This window comes from Tamandua tetradactyla, chromosome 2 (genome assembly GCF_023851605.1).
Source record: "Tamandua tetradactyla isolate mTamTet1 chromosome 2, mTamTet1.pri, whole genome shotgun sequence".
Taxonomy (NCBI): domain Eukaryota; kingdom Metazoa; phylum Chordata; class Mammalia; order Pilosa; family Myrmecophagidae; genus Tamandua; species Tamandua tetradactyla.
In genome coordinates, this window is record NC_135328.1 from 168,516,939 (window position 1) to 168,535,404 (window position 18,466).

General features: G+C 46.8%; 1 protein-coding gene across 3 annotated transcripts in view; it reads left to right on the plus strand.

Annotated features, from left to right (window-relative positions):
- The first annotated feature begins 3,879 nt into the window (after nt 1-3,879).
- Nucleotides 3,880-18,466, plus strand: part of SLC1A7 (solute carrier family 1 member 7) — a 41,939-nt gene continuing 27,352 nt past the window's right edge. For 2 of the 3 annotated variants that reach the window (XM_077149613.1, XM_077149615.1), the window contains exon 1: nt 4,985-5,186. In XM_077149613.1, coding sequence (XP_077005728.1) covers nt 5,107-5,186 — 80 coding nt within the window. In that variant the 5' untranslated portion in view covers nt 4,985-5,106. Of the gene's footprint in view, nt 3,957-4,553; nt 4,634-4,984; nt 5,187-18,466 lie in introns of those variants that run through there. The other variant, XM_077149614.1, reaches the window with a different exon arrangement.

Consider the following 18,466-nt stretch of genomic DNA (forward strand, 5'->3'; position numbering starts at 1 on the left):
ACAATAGGTTTACACCCAAAGGAACAGATTAGCTTTAAGAACATGATCTTTACTAGGGTCCATAAATCCTCAAAACCATCACATCCTCCCTCTCTATCTACCTGTTGAAGTTCTACCTACGTCAAAAATCATCTCATATTCCGTATCTTATAAAAAGTCTTCCAGACCTGCCTGCATCTCCTCCCATACTCACCCCATGCTCATGCCCTCACTGTAACACAGCTGCTGGTTGTCGTGTGTCAGAGCTGTTTATGTAGGTATCTATTTCTCCCACCAGACTGCAACTTTCTGAATATCCTGTGGGCTATCTCAAACCAAAATGTGAGCCCAGCTCAGTGCTAGGCACAGGGAGAACCCTCAACTGTTCGCTGAGTTAAATTGGCAATGGCACCAACTGCTCTCTTTAATTTTTCTCAGTGACAAAAATATATTTCCTGAAGGAAGATTGTTTTGTGAAAACAAGTTGGAATGCCTATGATTAAAAGCCAAACTCATTTGGGGCCTCCTTTGCCAAAGCTGTCTTCCCCATCTGTTTGGAAATGCAAATATATTCCGGCCTGGATTAACCTGCCAGATAAATTGAAAGAAGGATGTGAGTCTTAGAACAATTATTTGGCAGGAATTAGGTTTCTCAGCATCTTACTTTGAAAACCAGGATTTCTCTGTTTGATCTCTGCCTGTGACTCAGAAACCAAACACTTCTTATTTCATTAACTTATGCAACAGACAAAAATCATAAACAATTTGGAAAATGGTAGAATATCTTATTTGTAAAAAGGACTTACAAAATCACAAGATTTGATCTTTGGATATGAGTATTCCAATTAAAAGTAGAGACCATTTTGAAACTTCCAGTTAAATCACACAAATTGTAATTGCCTCCATTTTCTTTCTGTTGGTGGGATTCCACTAAAATTAGAGTAAAGGAATTTTTAAAAGATATAAAATCCCACAAAGGGAATGAAGAAGGAGACAACAGAAGTTGAGAGACCATAACAAATTTAAGCAAGATGGTAAGTGGATGGAGTTGACGGACCTGATTGAGTAAGTAGAAGTAGTTAAAACTTGGGTCCACAGAAGTAGATACGGAGTTGGTCCGTCTCAGAGGACTCCCGAAGGGCTCCTGACTTGAAATTACAAAGGGCTGCAGGAGGCAGGGGTGAAGCATGGGGTTGAAAGCAGGATGCACTGGTTGGAATTCTGTACTCAGTGCAGTTAGAACCCTAGACCTCTTTCAGTTCATGTAGTCAGGGAACTTATCCAGCTATCTCTATTTCTCTGCCTGCTGCAATAAACCAGATAGGCTTGACTTAGAGACCTTTGGCCCATCAGTGTGGGGTGGGAGGGGTGGGGGATGGGTTTGGCCAAGCACAGACGGCAGACTAAGTGACCATCTGCATTCTGGATATAGGATTCCCAGTGCAGCTTCAAGATTGCTGTCATCTGGCTTAGGCACAGCCTCACCTCACCCCAGTCAGAGGTAGGAAGAGACTTCTCTCACTCAAACTTCAGAGGAAAGATCTCCAGATTCTGATAATAGGGAATTCCTTCCCCCCAACGCCATAAAAAAAAAAAAAAATCCATCACCCTGCCCTGAGGTGCCATCAGTTGACAAGTCCCACTAATGCCCACAGAAATCTAGTACCCCACACTTGTATATGAGCTGAAAGTCAAGGTCACCAGAAATTTGAAGAAAGCGTTTAATGTGAAAGACAGAGACTAAGCAACCAGATAAGAGGGCCTCTGATGACGCAGATACAATGCAGGGAGAAGAAAACTTTAAAAATCTTTTGTAGGATCTTTGGAGATATGAGAGAAGATACAGCAACCATAAAACAAGATGCTACAAAGAAAGGAACAATCAGAGAGAAAGAAAGAGCTTTTGGAAATTCAAAAGAGAAGAGTGAGAAATAAAGCTCAATACCTGGGATAAAGATAAAGTTGCAGAACTCTCCCAGAAAGTAAAACAAACAAACAAAAAAAGATGAAAAATAGAACAGCAAATATAAGAAAATTAGAATGTACAGCATCTAACTATCCAGTAAGAGTTTGAGAGAACTGACAGAAAAAAAAAGGAGAGAAAAATTTCACAGAGAATACAAGACAGTTTCTCAAAAGTGAAATGTATGCACAGCACTATGAATTAAAAAATAATAATAAAGAAAGAAGAAAAACCCATACTATGAAGCAATACCAAGAAATTGCTGAAAACTGGAGATTAACAGCTAATCCTTAAATGGTTCTAGGAAATAAAACAGGTCAGAATCTGTTCTGCAAAGAAGAGGAAATCAGAAAGGCTTCGATCATTTTAATCAACACTGTAAGGTAAAAGACAAAAGATGAATATCTTCAATTTTGGAAGGAAATTATTTTCAACCAAGAATTTTATATATGGCCAGTACAGTAATCAGAGATAAGGGTAGAATAAAGAGAAGAATTTCTCTCCCACCCACCCTTATTCAGGAATAACAAAGGAGATGTCCCATCAAACAAGGATTAAACCAAGGAGATAAGGGATCCAGGAAACAGGGGATCCAATACAGGCTTAAGTCTCAGGATGACGACAAAGAAAAAACCCATGGCAACTACTGAGCATAGAGAACGACCTGTCCAAACTGGAACAGGGAGATTGAGAGCTCTTGGACTTAAATCCCAGGAGGGATAAAAGGGAACTGATATGCTTGAGCATGTGGAAAATACTGTTAGGAATTTTAATAGAGATGTTAAAGTATTTGGAAAACAAGGCAAATGAAAAATCAGGTGATTAGTAACATTAGGGGGAAGAAAAAGGTTGTATAATCAAAGAGGCATGGTCGTAGTATACCATTTGGCTCAACAATGAAAAATATGTGATGATTAAAATATGCTAAAGCTTGACTACTGATTTTACCAAAAAAAATTGATATAAATAGAAGGGGGAAATGGAGAAGAAAAAGGGGGAAGGAACTAAGTCTTCATGTATTATGACAGGGAAGTCAAGAGACGTCAAGATGAGAAACCAAGAAATAGCAATATAACCAAATTATTTAGAAATAAGGATATTAGGGGAAAGAAACAGCTGGAGGAGTGGAGGATGTTTGCTCCTGTGGAGTTGGGAGATGGGGACAGAGAGGGAAGGGCTGCCTTTTCACCCTTATAGCTCTATTTAACTTGAAGACTATGTACCTAGATTAAAATTAATTAAAAATATATAGATTATCTGATGCATTGGAAATGGTAGAATGGGACTAGAAAGGCTGAATCCTGAATCCGATGCTAACTCATTCTGTGGGTAAGTTACCTCCCTTTCTGGGCTCGGTTTCTTGATGAATAAATGAGTGGGCCAGACTAGAGTTTTAAAACCCTTTTTTGTCCCCAAATTCTATGATTTGGGGCTTTTCAAAGCATCAGATCGTTGACCAAATGCTGTGTTTGGCTTTGATACACACACACAGTCTGAAGTACAAAAGTTTAACCTGGATGAAGTTTGAAAGTCCATCTACTGCTTCACCCAAAGCCTCACCTTCTGAGCCAAAGTGGCCCCAAACTAGAGTTTCTATTCAGACAAAATAACTTAACACAAACAAAAAACAGGATGCCCACTTAGATTTGAATTTTAGATAATTAAATAATTGTTTTATAAGTCAAGAAGGAATTATTTATAGTTCGTCTGCAATTAAAATTGAGCTGGTTTTGCCCGTCCTTTGGAGGTCAGGCGGCAGGTTGCAGTCATATGACCTTGTTCCAGTCAGAGACAGCTGATTGGGCAAGGATGAGTCAGTCCTAATCAAAGGCACCGTGGATAGGCTGGATCAGCAGCCTATGAGGCAGCCTGATGTTAGCGCGCTGCCCAATAGGGTTTCTTCAAACTGAGTAGTGGCTCACCAATCCAATCCGAATGTCTCTCTCAGTATTTTAAAAGTGAACTTGCTGAAATGGGTGGTAGGACTCTTTGAAAGCAGAGTGCGGGGATAAAAGTGAGTAGGGTGGGCCCAGTACTAAGGAGAAACTGAGTCACAAGAACGGCATGGTCTGTTTATGAGTCTCCTCCTAAACTAGACTGGGAACTTTTCCAGGGCCGGGACTGTGCCTCCTTCATCTTTGGATACCCAGTATGATGCCAGGCACAGTGTGGGTTGAACAAATGTGTGGATAACACACACATCTGCTAGATGAGACAGAGTTTTATGCCACAGATGGGCGTAAAGGTATGGATTGGGGGTGAGAGAAGCTGTTATTTATTGTGATTACTGAACATTTATTCTCATTCAGGCACTGTGCTTTAGGTGCATTCCCTCATTTAAGACTCACAATGATCCTATGAGGCTCATTTTACAGATGAGAAAGTGCATCCAGAGAGGTCGAGTTACTTGCTCAAGGCCACACAGCTAGTTATGGGGAGAGTCAGGATTGGAACCCAGGTCTGTTTGACTTCAAAATTAGTGCTTTCTCCATCGACTCTGCTTCCCATGTGCTAAACACGTAAAAGTGGAAATGAGATAGTGATGTAAAGAGTTAAGTAACTATGACGTCTGCATCACTTGCTATAACCCCAGCTCTTTCTGTGTTTTCAGGAGATTAGTTACTTCCAGTTCCCTGGAGAGCTCTTGATGAGAATGTTGAAGATGCTGATCTTACCTCTGGTGGTCTCCAGGTGAGGGAAGTGACAACTTGGGACGGGAGGCGTGGCTAGGCCGCCTGGGGCAGGAAGGGGAGAGAACAGATTCTTTGGGTGCCAGGTTTCTGCTGTGGGTGGCTGGACTGCAGCTGAGGTCTTGTGAGTCGTGTGACTATGGGCCTTTCTAGGCAGCAGGCTCTGTCATGGGCTGCTGGATTCTGGGCTGTTCAATGGCACCATTTATTTCGATCCCTTAGAGGTTTTTTGTGGACTGAACAAGTGATTTGGAGTCATACGACGTGGCTCAGTTAGTGTAAGACCTTGGATCAACTGGTTCACTTCTTTATGCCTTGCTTTCTTCTCTACTATAGAATGAGAATTGCTTTGTTCCCATTATGATGTTATTCAGCTAACATGTTTCTGTCTGCTGGGTTCTGGTAAGGCATTCATAGTTTTGTGGGGGGCAGCAGGTATGCACACCATTGATATGACACATTGAAACAGGAGCAATGAGAGAGACTCCTCCAATGGAGCTCAGGGGCAAGGATTGCTTCCCAGAGATGGGACGCTTCATGGCGAATGCACCAAGGTATGCAGAAAAGACTTTGGAGATGCTTATGAAATATGACCTGGCCCTACTGTTTACTGTACTGGCTGTGTAACCTTAGACAAGTTTTCAAAACGTTCTGAGCTGTAGTTTTCTTTATCTGTAAAGTGGGAATAATAGCACTTACCCTGAAGGATTGTTGGGAGAACTGTACGAGTCGATGTGTTTGTGTATGCTAAGCGTTTGTGAGGCTGGATGGCAGTGTGTGTGTGGGGGTGGTGATAAGAGAGGAAGCTGATGGTGGGCTCTTGCCCTGTCATGACAGACCTTGACTGTCAGGCTAGACTTCACCTCATGGTGAAGGCCGTGGGGGATTATCACAGATCACTCTGGGTACCTACTGGTGACCTTGGGCAAGTGCCTGCCCCTCTCTAGGCCTCAGTTTTTCTGGATGTTGGCTGCTTCAGGTGGTGTGGAAGGACCCTTTGCTCCCAGGCTTTGGGTTTGGAAGCCTTACCTTCTAGGACTCCTCCACAGGGAAGGGTCATCAGTATCCCTGGCCCCTCTGCTGTTGAGGAGTGAGTCACCTTTTCCACCTTCCCTTTTCTGTGAGATATAGGTAATGTTCAGGTCAGAGAAATCAGTTAATGGGACTGTATGCTTCCCACAGGGAGGTGTTGTCAAGCACAGCTCCTTGCAGGCAGCATTTAGGTCTCTCAAGACTCAGCCTTCAAGGCTCTGCTGAAATGCCACCTCCCTCGGGAAGCCTTCCCTGACTCCTCAACCCACTCTGGCTGTTTTTGTTTATCTTTATGCACCTTTTAAGTCACTCATTGAGTCAGTGAATCTGTTATGTGACATCCACCTCGCTAGATTCAAAGAGCACTTTCAGTTCTTGCTCTATATGATCTCTCCACAGCAAATGATGGAGTTACTCATTCTTTCCCTTTTGAAATACTCTTCCTTGTGGCTTTGTACTCTTCTGGCTTTTTTTCCTGCTCTCTCACAGTTTCTCTCCCTCGACTCAACCTCAGGCCTTTTCTCATCCATTCTTGTGGCTTTTATATACCACCTCCAAGCTGAATACTCCACATGCACACCTCTCTCCCAGACTTCTCCTCTGTGCCCCCCACGTTCTCTCTCACATATTTACCATCTCCACCCAGACATCTCACAAGCATTTCAAACTTAAGGAAACTAACTTGTGATTTTACCCTGCAAACCGGTTCCTTCTCTGGTTTTCTGCTTGTCAGTAAATGGCAGCTCCACCTACCCAGTTATTTAAGCTTCCTTGGTTATTCTCTTTCCCTCCCATCCCAACCCCACTCCCACTGCACTGCTAGTCCATCAGCAACTCCAGCTGATTCTTCCTCCTTGATAGAACACAGCCCCAGTCCCAGCACACAGGTGTGCAAGACACCCTCTTCTATTGCCTGGACCCCACAAGGGCCATCGGGGTCTCCCCACTTCTAATCTGTTTCTCCTCCCATCCATTCTCCCACCCAGTGGCCAGAAGAGTCTCGTGAAAAGCAGATGATTGGTGTTTAATTGGTACAAAGACTCTGTCTGGGGTGAAGGAGAACTTTTAGCAGTGGATGATGGTGATGGAGGCATACTTTTGGGAATGTAATTAACACCACCGAATTGTATACTTGAAAGTGGATAAAATGAAAAATTGGTAAATTTTAGGTTTTATGTAAGTTACCTGAAAAGCAACAACATAGGACTATACAATACCCTAATGTAAACTGTAGGCTATAGTTAATAGTATAACTATAATAATATTGTTTCATCAATTGAACAAAAGCACCACACTAATGCAAAGTATTAGAAATAGGGAAACCTGTGTGTGTGTGTGTTAAGGGGGGTCATATGAGAACTCTATACTTTATGCATGATTTTTCTGTCAGCCTACAGCTGCTCCTTGTACAACCCATTCTACCACCCAGAACATTCTTCTCCAATATTTTACATCTCTTCCTCCTTCTCTTCCTTCAAATCTCAACTAGTGTGTCACCTCCTTAGACAGGCTCTCCCCACCCACCGCCAGTCACCCCCACCCTCATGCTCTCTCACTGTGCCCTGCTCCTTTCCTCCACAGCTCTTACTACAAATTGTTAATCTGTATGAATTCATATGTTGGCTTATTTACTACCCACTGGACCTAAGCTCCATAAGCTTGAGTTTTCAACTCCAGGTTCCCCATACCTAGCCAAGCACCAAGCATAGTCATTAAATGAATCCAATGAATGAATCCATGAATCCACCCATCATTCATTGGCCCTGTTCTGGGCACTGCAGATGCAGAGATGAATGAGGTACTATCCTTGCTTTCAAAGATTTCATAGCCTTGGAGGAGATGGACTAGGAAATAAATTACATGACAGCAAGATCAATGTGTTGATGGAGGAAGCCCAGGATTGTTGTTCCGCAGCTTTTACTAACCTTTCCTTTTGGCATCCTCACTGTCTGGGCATCTCATCTTAACTCAGAACAAAAACAGCTCCAAGGCAGAGGCCCTCGTGTGAACCTTGGAGTCAGTTAGATCTGGGCTGGTTTCCCATCCTAGCCCTGCCATTTGCTATTCGTGTGACCCTGGGCAAGTCACCTAAAAAAAAGTCCGGATCAGGAGTCAGGAGCCTGGGTGCTAGACCTGCCCTCGTCACATATTATCAGGTGAACTTAGGTAGGTCATCCCAGCAAGGGCCCTTCCAACTCTCTGAAGTCTGGTTCTCAAACTCCTGGTCTCGCTCCACCAGACTGAATGCTTTCTCTTGGCTAGGAATGGAATATGGTATTAACTTGAGAAAAGCCAGTGTGTGTTCACACATTTCATTTGTTTATTATATAGTTTGGGCTGGTCTAGAGCAACTATGTCACTGAAAAATGGAAGTGCTGGAAATATTTCCTAGCAAGGGAAAATTAAGTCTTTGTAGGGGACACATTTCTGAGCCCTGTTCCTTCATCTCTAAACCCTCCTTCCTTTAGTCTTAAATTGGTCTATAATCCATCCATTCCTGCCCTCTTTCCCCTGATCTCTTGCTTCTGGCCAGCTCAGGGTTGGACATCCCTGCCCTCAAGGAGCAGCTACTCTGGTACAGGGCTGTAGAGCAGAATCACCAGAATAGCTTTGAAAAATTCAGATGCCTGGCCTCATCCCAGGCTTATGGGACCAGAATCTCCTAGAAGTCTGGGCAGGGTTTTGTTCTAATTGTCCCATAGTATTCTGACACTTCTGAAAAAAAAATCTATGTTTTGAAGGTTGTCTTGGGGTCAGGCCTTCTGGCTGCAGCAAGGCATGAGAGCTGCTGCTTCTTCATCCCAGGGGATCTGTATTAGTTTGCTGAAGCTGCCAGAATGCAATATACCAGAAATGGAATGGGTTTTAGAAAGGGAATTTACTAAGTTGCAAGTTTACAGTTCTAAGGCCATGAAAATGTCCAGATTAAGGCACCAACAAGAGGTTACCTTTACTCAAGAAAAACTGATGCCATGTTCTGCAGCTGTCGCTAACTGATGCCACCTCTATCAGCTAGGAAGGCACGTGGCTGGTGTCTGCTGGTCTTTGTTCTTGATTCTGTTGCTTCCAGCTTCTGATGCCAGGGGTTTCCTCTCTAAGTGTCTGTATACCTTCACTGAACTCCTCCAGGACACAACCCTGGGGTCTGGCTTGCTAGGTATCTCATGGGAAGGCACATGGTGATGTCTGCTGGGCTCTGCCTATAGTGTAGGCATCTGCTCTCTCTGCCAGCACTCCAAGCATCTCCAAACATCCGTGTCTCTGTCAGCTCTGAAGCAACTGTGCTCCAAGTGTCTGCATCTCCATTTCCAAATGCCTATATCTGCAGCTGCATCTGAGGTTTCTTTAAAATGTTTCTTCTCTTAAAGGACTCTAGTAAGCTAATCAAGACCCACCTTGAATGGGTGGAGTTACATCTCCAGCTAATTAAAAGGTCACACCCACAATTGGGCATATCACATCTCTGTGGAATGATCTAATCAAAAGTTTCCACCCTACAATATTGAATTCAGATTAAGAGAAATGGCTGCCCCCCACAAGATTGGATCAGGATTAAAACATGGCTTTTCTGGGGTACATAATAGTTTCAAACCTGGCACAGGCTCCAAGCTATGACACCAGGGGCCGGGGTTTTCTGTAGCTTATTGGCTAGATGGCAGTGAGAAGATGCCCATTTAGGCTCATTTGCTTCCAGCTCCAATAATCTGCAAGTCTGAATTCCAAAGCTTGACACTCATGACTCTTTTTACTCTCACTTCTTCTCTAGGTGAACCCATTACCCCTTTATATACTAAGCCCACTGGAATCAGGCTGGTCACCTCGTTGGTTCCTTAACATGCCACATACTTTTCTGTCTCCACGCCTTTGCTCATGCAATTCCCCCTTCCACGAATGCCCTCTCTCCTCCTCTTAATTTAAAGTTCCACCCTATGCCAAGGCCTAGTTAAAGTTTCTGTCTCTTTGAAATCTTCCTGGCCCCTCTAATGTGGATGGTGACCCATCTGCACCACTGACAGTGCTCGGAACCCTGGATGTGCTCAATATTGTCACAAGTGAATTTTGCTCATGAGTGCTGTTCTAGTTTGCAAGCTGCCAGAATGTGCTATACCAGAACTAGATTGGGTTTTTAAAAGGGGAATTTAATAAGTTGTTAGTTTACAGTTCCAAGGCCAAGAAAATATTCCAATTAAAGCAAGTCTATAAAAATGTCTAAATTAAGGCACCGACAAGAGGTTACCTTTACTCAAGAAGGGCCGATGAAGTTCAGGGTTTCCTCTCTCAACTGGAAAGGTGCGTGGCGAACATGGTGACGTCTGCTAGCTTCCTCTCCAGGCCTCTTGCTTCATGAAGCTCGCTGGGGGCATTCTCCTTCATCTCCAAAGGTCACTGGCTGGTGGACTCTGTGGTTCTCTCATCGTTCTGAAGCTTTCTCCAAAATGTTTCCTCCCTTAAAGGATTCCAGTAAACTAATCAAGATCCACATGGATTGGGTGAAGTTACATCTCCCTCTATTCTAAAGCTGATACCCACAATTGGGCAAGTCACATCTCTGTGGAGACAAGTTAATCAAGTTTCTGGTATACGGTGCTAAATAGGGTTTAAAAGAAACAATTGCTCCCACGAGATTGGATTAGAATCAAAACACGGCTTTTCTTGAGTACATGGATCCTTTCAAATCAGCGCAGGTGGCTTTCCACATTTTGGGGTTCAAGCGTCTTTTTTTTTTTTTTTTAGGGCACTAGTGACATATCTGAGCAAATAAATTAGCATGTCCAGCTGGGCTAGCCATCCATCTCACTGAACAAGGAGGGCCCCGCCAAGGGGTTGGACCAGTCTGCATGAGCCCTCCATTGAGGAAGGTTCTGTGCAGTGCTGTGCTTTTCTGTGAAATATTGGATCAGGTTCATTTCCTCCCTCTTATTGGGAATCTGATAGAGAAGCAGAGAGAGATGATGAGAAGTAAAGAACTGTGGGCAGTAGCAGTGGAGATTGACAGGAAAGGTGAAAAGACCCTGTGTCTGCCCTGGGTAAAGGTGGGGTAGTTCTAACCAGCTAGCAGAGAGACATTTTGTTCCAGAGGAAGGAGGCCCAGTGGGCAGGGAGGTGGGGTCTGTAGGCCTACTTGGGAGCCCAGCTTGGTCACTTCCCACAATCTGGCATCTTCCAGCTTTTGGGGCTCTTTTCCCTGGAGTCCTCTTGCATCCTGCAAGACCCCTCCAAGACCCAGATGAGATGTTTCATGAAACACTACCCCTCTCTTCTCTGTTCAGCTCTCAGAAGGTGGCCCCCTTGGGTGACTTCTTTTTTCATGCTTTTAGCTAGTGCCTGTCACCTACCTGGCACCTCTTCTTGAATCTCCCTGACTCAGGCACCCTTAGGTGCTCCCTCGGCCCAGATGCCGGCCTGCGAGGTCACATCGTCCCTCGGAGCTATGCAGTTGGAACAGCGGTCTTCGCAGGGTCCTGGGGCACGTCCCATCCATGAACACATAACTCACAGTCCTCGGGTACCCAGAGCCACTCTCCTGGTCCCTGGCACCCATAGCCCCCCCTTTCCACAAGTTCTTCGTGCTTACTGCCGCTTATTGTTCTCCACCTTTATACTTTACAGCCGACCAGGAAATCCAGGCCTCCCCCATTTCCTGCCCACACTGACCAACCCTTGCTTCAAGTAGTTCATAAATTTGGTAACTTCACCAACAGTCTTGTATAAATTCACTCAAGGCAGGTTTTCTTCCAGCACTGGAATAGATTGCTGTTTCTTTAGGTGAACACCATGTGAAGCAGTGTGCAAACTCTGAGAGGCCATGATCAAACAAAACAAAACATCTCTCTGCAGGCTCTGGAATCACAGTCACCACAGCAAGACGCTCATACATGGAGAGGCGCATGGGTCTGCAGCTGGCTGGGTGACCAACTGACCCTCCCCTCCATGGCCTGCTCATCAGAGGGCTTATGTCTCTGAATGGGGGAATCTCCTGCCTCCTTTACATTCCTTTTCTCTCAGTTTTAGGGCTTATGTAATTGAATTCACTTAAGTTTAATACATAGATAGTGAGATTCCACTATAGGGGCCCATGGAGACCCCCAAAATTCACTGAACTTGGCAAGCTAGGAGTCCCTGTGGTTGTACAAGTAGATAACTAAATTGTCCTGCCAGCACACAGATTCAGCCTGTGGGTCTCCCATGTGCCGAGCCCCCGGGGAGAAATGCTTTGGCAGATTGGGTGTCTATCCCCCTGGGCACTTGCAGTTAGGTCAGCCCTGGGGCCCTGTTAGGACCAACAGACCTTGTCCCTGGGCTCTCTGCTATATCCAGATGCTAATCTCAGGTCACAGGGAGCAGGGACGGGGACCCAAGTCTCTTCACCCTCGGAAGGCCCCTGAGCCTCATGCAAATAGGCGCATCTGTCCATAACTGCAGATCTTGAGAGCTCAGGAAGGGGGAGCTTCCAGCAAACCACAAAAGGGTCTTCCTTACTCTAGAAAATGTCATGCCTTTCTCACCTTACGTAGGGACATAGAAACTTCTGGATAAAATTTAGAAAGTTCTACCTCACATTACATTGGCATAGACGTAATGGTCTGCCACAGCATTCTTGTTGTCACGTCCTTCTCCCAGGGCCCCTCCCCTGGGCTATGCCTGGATGGGTGCTGAGTGGTTTGCCGCCCTCAGCTCTCTTATCTGTGCTTTCACCACCGATGATCGCATGCCAGTTACGCCTTCTTTCTTTAGAAAAGCCAAGTCTTTTAGGAGCCTTCCTTCCCCATTCTCTCCCAGGAAGGTTACTTGTCGCTACTCTGATTCTTTTTACTTTCAGTTTATAGTTGAATCTGAAGATTATTGGCCATTTTCTATTCCTTTATGTTTTTACAGGATGCTTTACTGTTACTCCTGCAAAAATAAATCTATAGCCTGCTCTTTAAAAAAAATTTTTTTTATTTAACATATGTCATAAGAATTGCTTGTGCTGCCCCCTCATCTTTATGCTCTAGATTTACTCTTCCACTCAGGGTTGGAGCACAGACTGCAGAACCCTTTTCTTATCACTAGGCACTTAGATGCTACTGGAGATGCTGTTAAGGGCTCACTCTGGATTTACCTCGACTTTTGTTATTTACCACACTCAGCCTCAGCCATAAAATGGACACATGCCATGTGCAAACTTACCAAGCAGCTCCCAGCAGATGGGTTTTTGGTGGCCCATTGTGGCCCCAGTGAGGCTGGAGTTTGCCTCTAGCCTTGGGATGTCAACCAAGCCTTGTTTTCACACACACCCAGATAAGAGCAACACAGGGAACCAGGGGTTGGTCAAACCAACATCTGGATCCATCTGGGGCCTCCAGTTTCCCACTTGCTTTGGGCCAAAGCCTCCTCTCCCTTCATTCTTAAATCAGGCATTGCTCAAGGAAACTAAATCCATGTGTTTGTGATTCACTGATGCTGCACATGGCAGAGTGTTTTGTTAGCTCCGTAGCAAAGAAATCCAAGTGTTTGTGTGTGCCTGTGTGGTGTCTTTACATGTGTGTATGTTCCTGTGTATGTATTGTCTTCCTCTCTATTTCTTGTAAGCATTTTGAACTGATTGTCCTTAGAATCAGGAAATCGTGCTTGGCCAGAGAAACTCAAAACTCCCTTCTCCCCCCTCCTAAGGAACTCTAGTTTGGCAGAAAACTCCCAAACACCCACATCCTAACTTATTGGAGATGGTTTTGAGCCAAGCAGCCATTGAAGTCTGGTTTGGGAGCTGGTGTGCAGGGAGGAGCTGCCCAGGCTCCCAGGACAGGCTGAGAGTGGGAGGGAGGCAGGAGGTGCGGGCAGCCAGAGGGCTAAGTTCAGTGCAGCCTGGACTCTGGCCTTCAAGTCATGGGGCAGCCATTCCTAGCAGAGGCTCTGCTGGACCTTCTGATGGGAGCCCTGGGATCTGTCTTTGGCCCTCTTGCCCCATCAGCTGACACCTTACTCATCAAGAAGGGAAACATGGCCCAGCTGTGGCCCATGGCTATGGTCAGAGAAACACCCGGGTTTATCCCCCAGTGCAGATTCCCATCTCCTTACCTCTTCCAGTTAAACAATTCCTACTCATCCTTCAAGGATCCATTCAGCAGTCACCTCCTCTAGGAAGCCCAACATGATTCCCAGGCCCACCTCATCCATTTCTGGGACCCCACAGCACCCAGAACAGGTGTTCAACAGGGAGTGGGGAGAGGACATATCTGAGTCTGGAGAGATGGGTATGGTTTTGAAAAAGTCCCTGCTACCCTGCTTTATGGATAATCACTGTACTGAACCCCAACTGGGGTGGAGTCTCACTAAGCAGGCCCAGCCCAAGCCTGGTGGGGGAGACACAGGGGGCACAGCTGGGGAGGGCTGGAGAGGCAGGAGGTCAGGGCTCCCATATACTCTGGGTCTTCCCTTTGTCTACTCCTCTTCAGTGGAACAGGGTTCCTAATCATGGCCAGGTGGCCTCTAGTCATAGCCAGACATGGCAGGTATCCCAAGGAAGTCGTTACTAATGATAGAGGCAGGCCTGCACCTGTAAAGCAGAGTGACTGAGGGATGTAACTGCAAACACTCTGACTCCTGGCACCTGACATTCTTTGCCACCTAGAAGAGAAAGGGGTAATGGTTCCAATCCCACAGAATTGGGAATTGGGCCGATCCTTATCACACTTGGGAAAATGGTTGAGGATGGTTAGTGGTCAGCCTGAGAGCTCAGTGAGGGCTCCAGCTGTGGCTCCTCCTGCTTAGCTTTTGATTCAGTTGGGTCTTGTTCTTTGCACAAGTCCGGGTCAAGCACCCGCTCAGTGACCAGGGTCCTGGGGAGGTGGGAACTCCAGAGGGCAGTTAGGGATGCCAGGGCAGCAACGTCTGACCATATCCATGCCTACCTCCCTGTACCCCCTTCTCCCACCCTTCCTCTCCCGCACCCCACCCCAGTCCAGCAGCAGCAGCTGCATGGAGCCCACCTGGAACCCCCAATCCTTCCTATCTTTCCCCTTTGGAATCTAAGTGCTGTGCTTTCTTTTTGGAGAGGGGGCCTGGTGGTCTGTGTGGCACCAGAGGGCAGAACTGGGCCCAGTGTTTGGGAATTCTCTTCCCTGGAGGCACGTTGCATTCTGAAGAACTTTCTAATAAGCATAACTAGCCCACCGTGGAGGGGGCTGACTGAGGAGGCAGTGAGTTCCCTGTCCTCTGAGGTTTGGGAGCAGAGGAGGTGGAAGAATTTCTGCCCTGGGGTGGTGGGTGCTGGGACCAGAGTTTTGCTGAGTAGAAGCCGAGCAGACATCTTGCTTCGGGTCTTAGGAGTTGGCTTGGACCAAACATGCCAGTTGCTGTCAGCTGCTGGGTCTGTCATCTGCTTAGGGAAAAGTAATAAGCCATGACGGTCGGCAGGGCCGGGGGACTCCTCTCCCCCATGGACCCCCAGATGCCTCGTTCCTGCTGCCTTTTGGGTAGACTCCCTGCAGCTGCATCCCACGGGCCAGCTTGGCAGAGCCGCTTGACTGGGTCAGCTGAGGCCGTAGCCCAAGGACTTGGCCATGGGGCTTGGCACTCCTTCCTCTCTCTGAGGTGCTCCCCGTGCCAGGATACTGTGACTGTGGATGTGGTGTTGGCAGACCAGGGCTCAGCTTTACTTACTTGCTGTGTGATATTGGCAAGTCGCTGGCACGCCTCTAGTGACGGGACGTTCACCACCTCTCATGGGGTCCATTCCAGGGCAGGGCAACTCTGTCTGCTAGAAAGTTATTCCTCATGCTAAGCCGAGATCTGCTTTTCTATGGCTTTGCCCAGCAAACTCAGCTTTCCCCAGGTCTGCTCGGCTCCAGGCACCTCAGCTCTTGCCCCCTCAGCTGCTTCCTCCAAGCCTGCATCTCAGTCACCTGCCACCTGCCCCAGCTTTCTCTGTGGGACATAGCCCATCTCCCCTATCCCTTTCCCAGAGGATTTTAAGGTCAGGGCAGACCCATGGCCTCCTTACCCTGTCCCCTGAGCTTCTGTCTCCACAGCCCAAGGGCCACCAGCCCTTTGGTTATCTCCGTGCCCCAGGTCACTCACCAAGTTTGACTGCAAAGAAAACCCATAGTCTCCCCTCTCCCACCAGTGTTTGTGTTTTCTGGTGGAGCCAACTACAGCCCAAAATGTGTACAAGTTCAATTTTGTCATGCCGGAATTGGCCTGTGGTCCCAGCCTGCTGGGGTCTGCTCAGATCCCAGTTCCCTCATCCAGCACATGAGCTGTTGCTCCCAGCTTCCTGTCCTCTGCAAATCTGATCCACATACCGTCAGGGGTCTTGGCCAAGCCATTGATAAACATGCTCAGGAAGGAGAGAGCTGAAAGCAGAGTGCTGAAACATGCTTCTCAAGATCCCCTCCAGGTCCTCTTCATTGCAGAAAGTCATGTCGTTGACCCCCTGCGCTGTCCCCAAGCTGCCATCTGTCCCCAAAGTTTCTGGAGCCATCTGCCTCATCCTACAGATACACTGGTCTTGGGGCATTTCCCTAAATCTGGCAAAGGAATTTGTTCTCAGGGAACCCACAATGGATTCTCATAGTCACCCTGGCTGAGTATCACATCAACACACCTGTACCCAAGCCTATGCCAGGTCCTGGCTCTGAGGACCCAGGGTAGGATTTAGCCCTGCCCTGGAGGAGCTCATGGTTTGGTGGGAGAGGCAGCACAGAACAGATGCTGACAACACAGAGGGAACAATAATAGAAATTTGGTGAATACTTGTGGTCATATTCCAGGCACTGTTCTCAGCCTGGGTTAAATTTACACTGCACTGAATCTTCACCATAAACTTTATGAGGAAGGTTACCATCGTTATTCCCATTTTGTCGTCCCATAGAAACTGAGGCACACGGAGGCTCGGTACTTGCCCAAGGGCTCCCAGTTAGTGGGGGACTCGTGCAGGAACATGCAGGGGTTTCCTCGCCTTCCTTGGGGGGGGGGGTGTTAGGGAGTTCTTCCTGTAGGAAGAGTTCTTCAGGAGGGAAGCCATGCCTGAGTTGAGTCTTGAGGAAAGGAAAAGTGGGGAGGGACGGGGCTAGGGGACGGGGTTCCTTCAGGATTTGCTGTCCCACTCAGCACCCGCTCCCTGTGAGCCTACTGTGGGAAGGAAATGCAGAGTGTCAGGGAAGACTTCTCAGAGGAAGCAATGCTAAACTGACCGTGGAGAAAGCAGTGGGAATTCACCAGGTTGGGACGGTGGTGGTGGTAGGGGCAGAGCCCCAGATAGAGGGAACAAGTGGGGAAAAGATAGGTTCAAAGAGTAGCAGAGAAACCAGTGGCTGGAGCATGGGTGAGGAGGGTAGGGAGGCCACAGTGGACCCAAGGCCAGGGAAAGAGTTTGGATCATGCCTAATGGTAATGGGGAGCCACCAGAGGACTTTAAACTGGAGGCAGAGGCACCCAGAAGTCTGGATAGCTTGTCCACCTCTCTGCAGTAAGGCCTGCAGGGCAGCATCTAGTGCTGTGAGAGGGAAAAGCCAACAAGAGTCTTTTCCAATCCCATCCCACCCCTCTGTTCACCAGCCCTTGGCAAATGGCTGAGCATCCAGGGCCTCCCAGTGTAAGATGAAGTCATGATACCTACTTTGGGGATTGGTGTCAGAACCAGATAAGGGTCAGTGAGTGGCAGTTTTCCCCACTCCATGTGGAACCTGGCAGCCCTGGCCTCCCTTCCCCCACCCGTGCATGTGCAACAATTACCAAATTGAAACAGGCTGGGCCCTGGGAGCCCAGCTGACCCCACTTCCTCTCCAGGTTAATATCTCTTAATCACTGCAATCTCTTGATCCACAATCCCTGAGGCTCTGAGTGGTGGCCAGATGGCTTGGGAGAGTCCTGACCTCTGGACTCCCTGCAGCTATTCCTCAGTGCTCTCAGGATCACAAACCCAGGCCTGTGAGTGGGGGAAGCAAGGTTATATCTCTTCTCCCCACCCCCCCACCCCGCTATAAACCCAGAGCCAGAAGGGACATTTGAGGTCATCTTCACACAACCTCCCACTCAATCTGGAGGCTTCACCCCAGCATCCCATCAGGTGGCCTTCCAGGCTCCACTTGGATGCCTTCGAAGATGGAGAGCTCACTACCATAAATCTGGGGCAGTGGTCCCAGGGCAGACTGTGAACTATGAGAATTTGAGCTAAAGAGGTGTTACATGGATTGAATCAAGTTAAAATCGCAGTCAGCCAAAACCAGAAGACCTTTATTTACACAGGAGCTAAACCAGGTCTGTACCACGGAGAGGCAGTGTGGGAAATGAGAAACCACAGTGGGTTTTAAATCAAAAGCCCTGTTCCAGTCTTGACTGTGACTTACCAGCTAGGTGGCTTGGCCAAAGGTCCCACCTCTCTGAGCTTTCTTTTCCTTATCTGTAACTCTGAATTGTGCCAACTACCTCGTCATGGTTACCGAGCCTTTGAAACGTGGCTGATGCAAATGAAAATCTAAACTTGTAATTTTATTGAATTAATTTAAATGTAAATATAAAGCCTAAAGCCATTTAAAAATTTGATATTGATTATCCATTGGAATTATGTTTTGGATATACTGGGTTAAAATATGTTATTAAAATTAATTTTACTTTTCAAATGGGACTACCAGGAAATTTTAAATTAAAATGTGACTCACGTTATAATTCTGTTGATCAGCTCTAACTTAGAGCTCAGGATTGAATGAGATAGATGCTCAGGTGTTTGGGGAGCAGTCAAGTTCCCAGCCAGTCAGGCTTTCTGTCTGCCTGGTACTTGAGGGCTTGTGTTTTCCATCGCGCAAGTGAAGACCTGCTCATT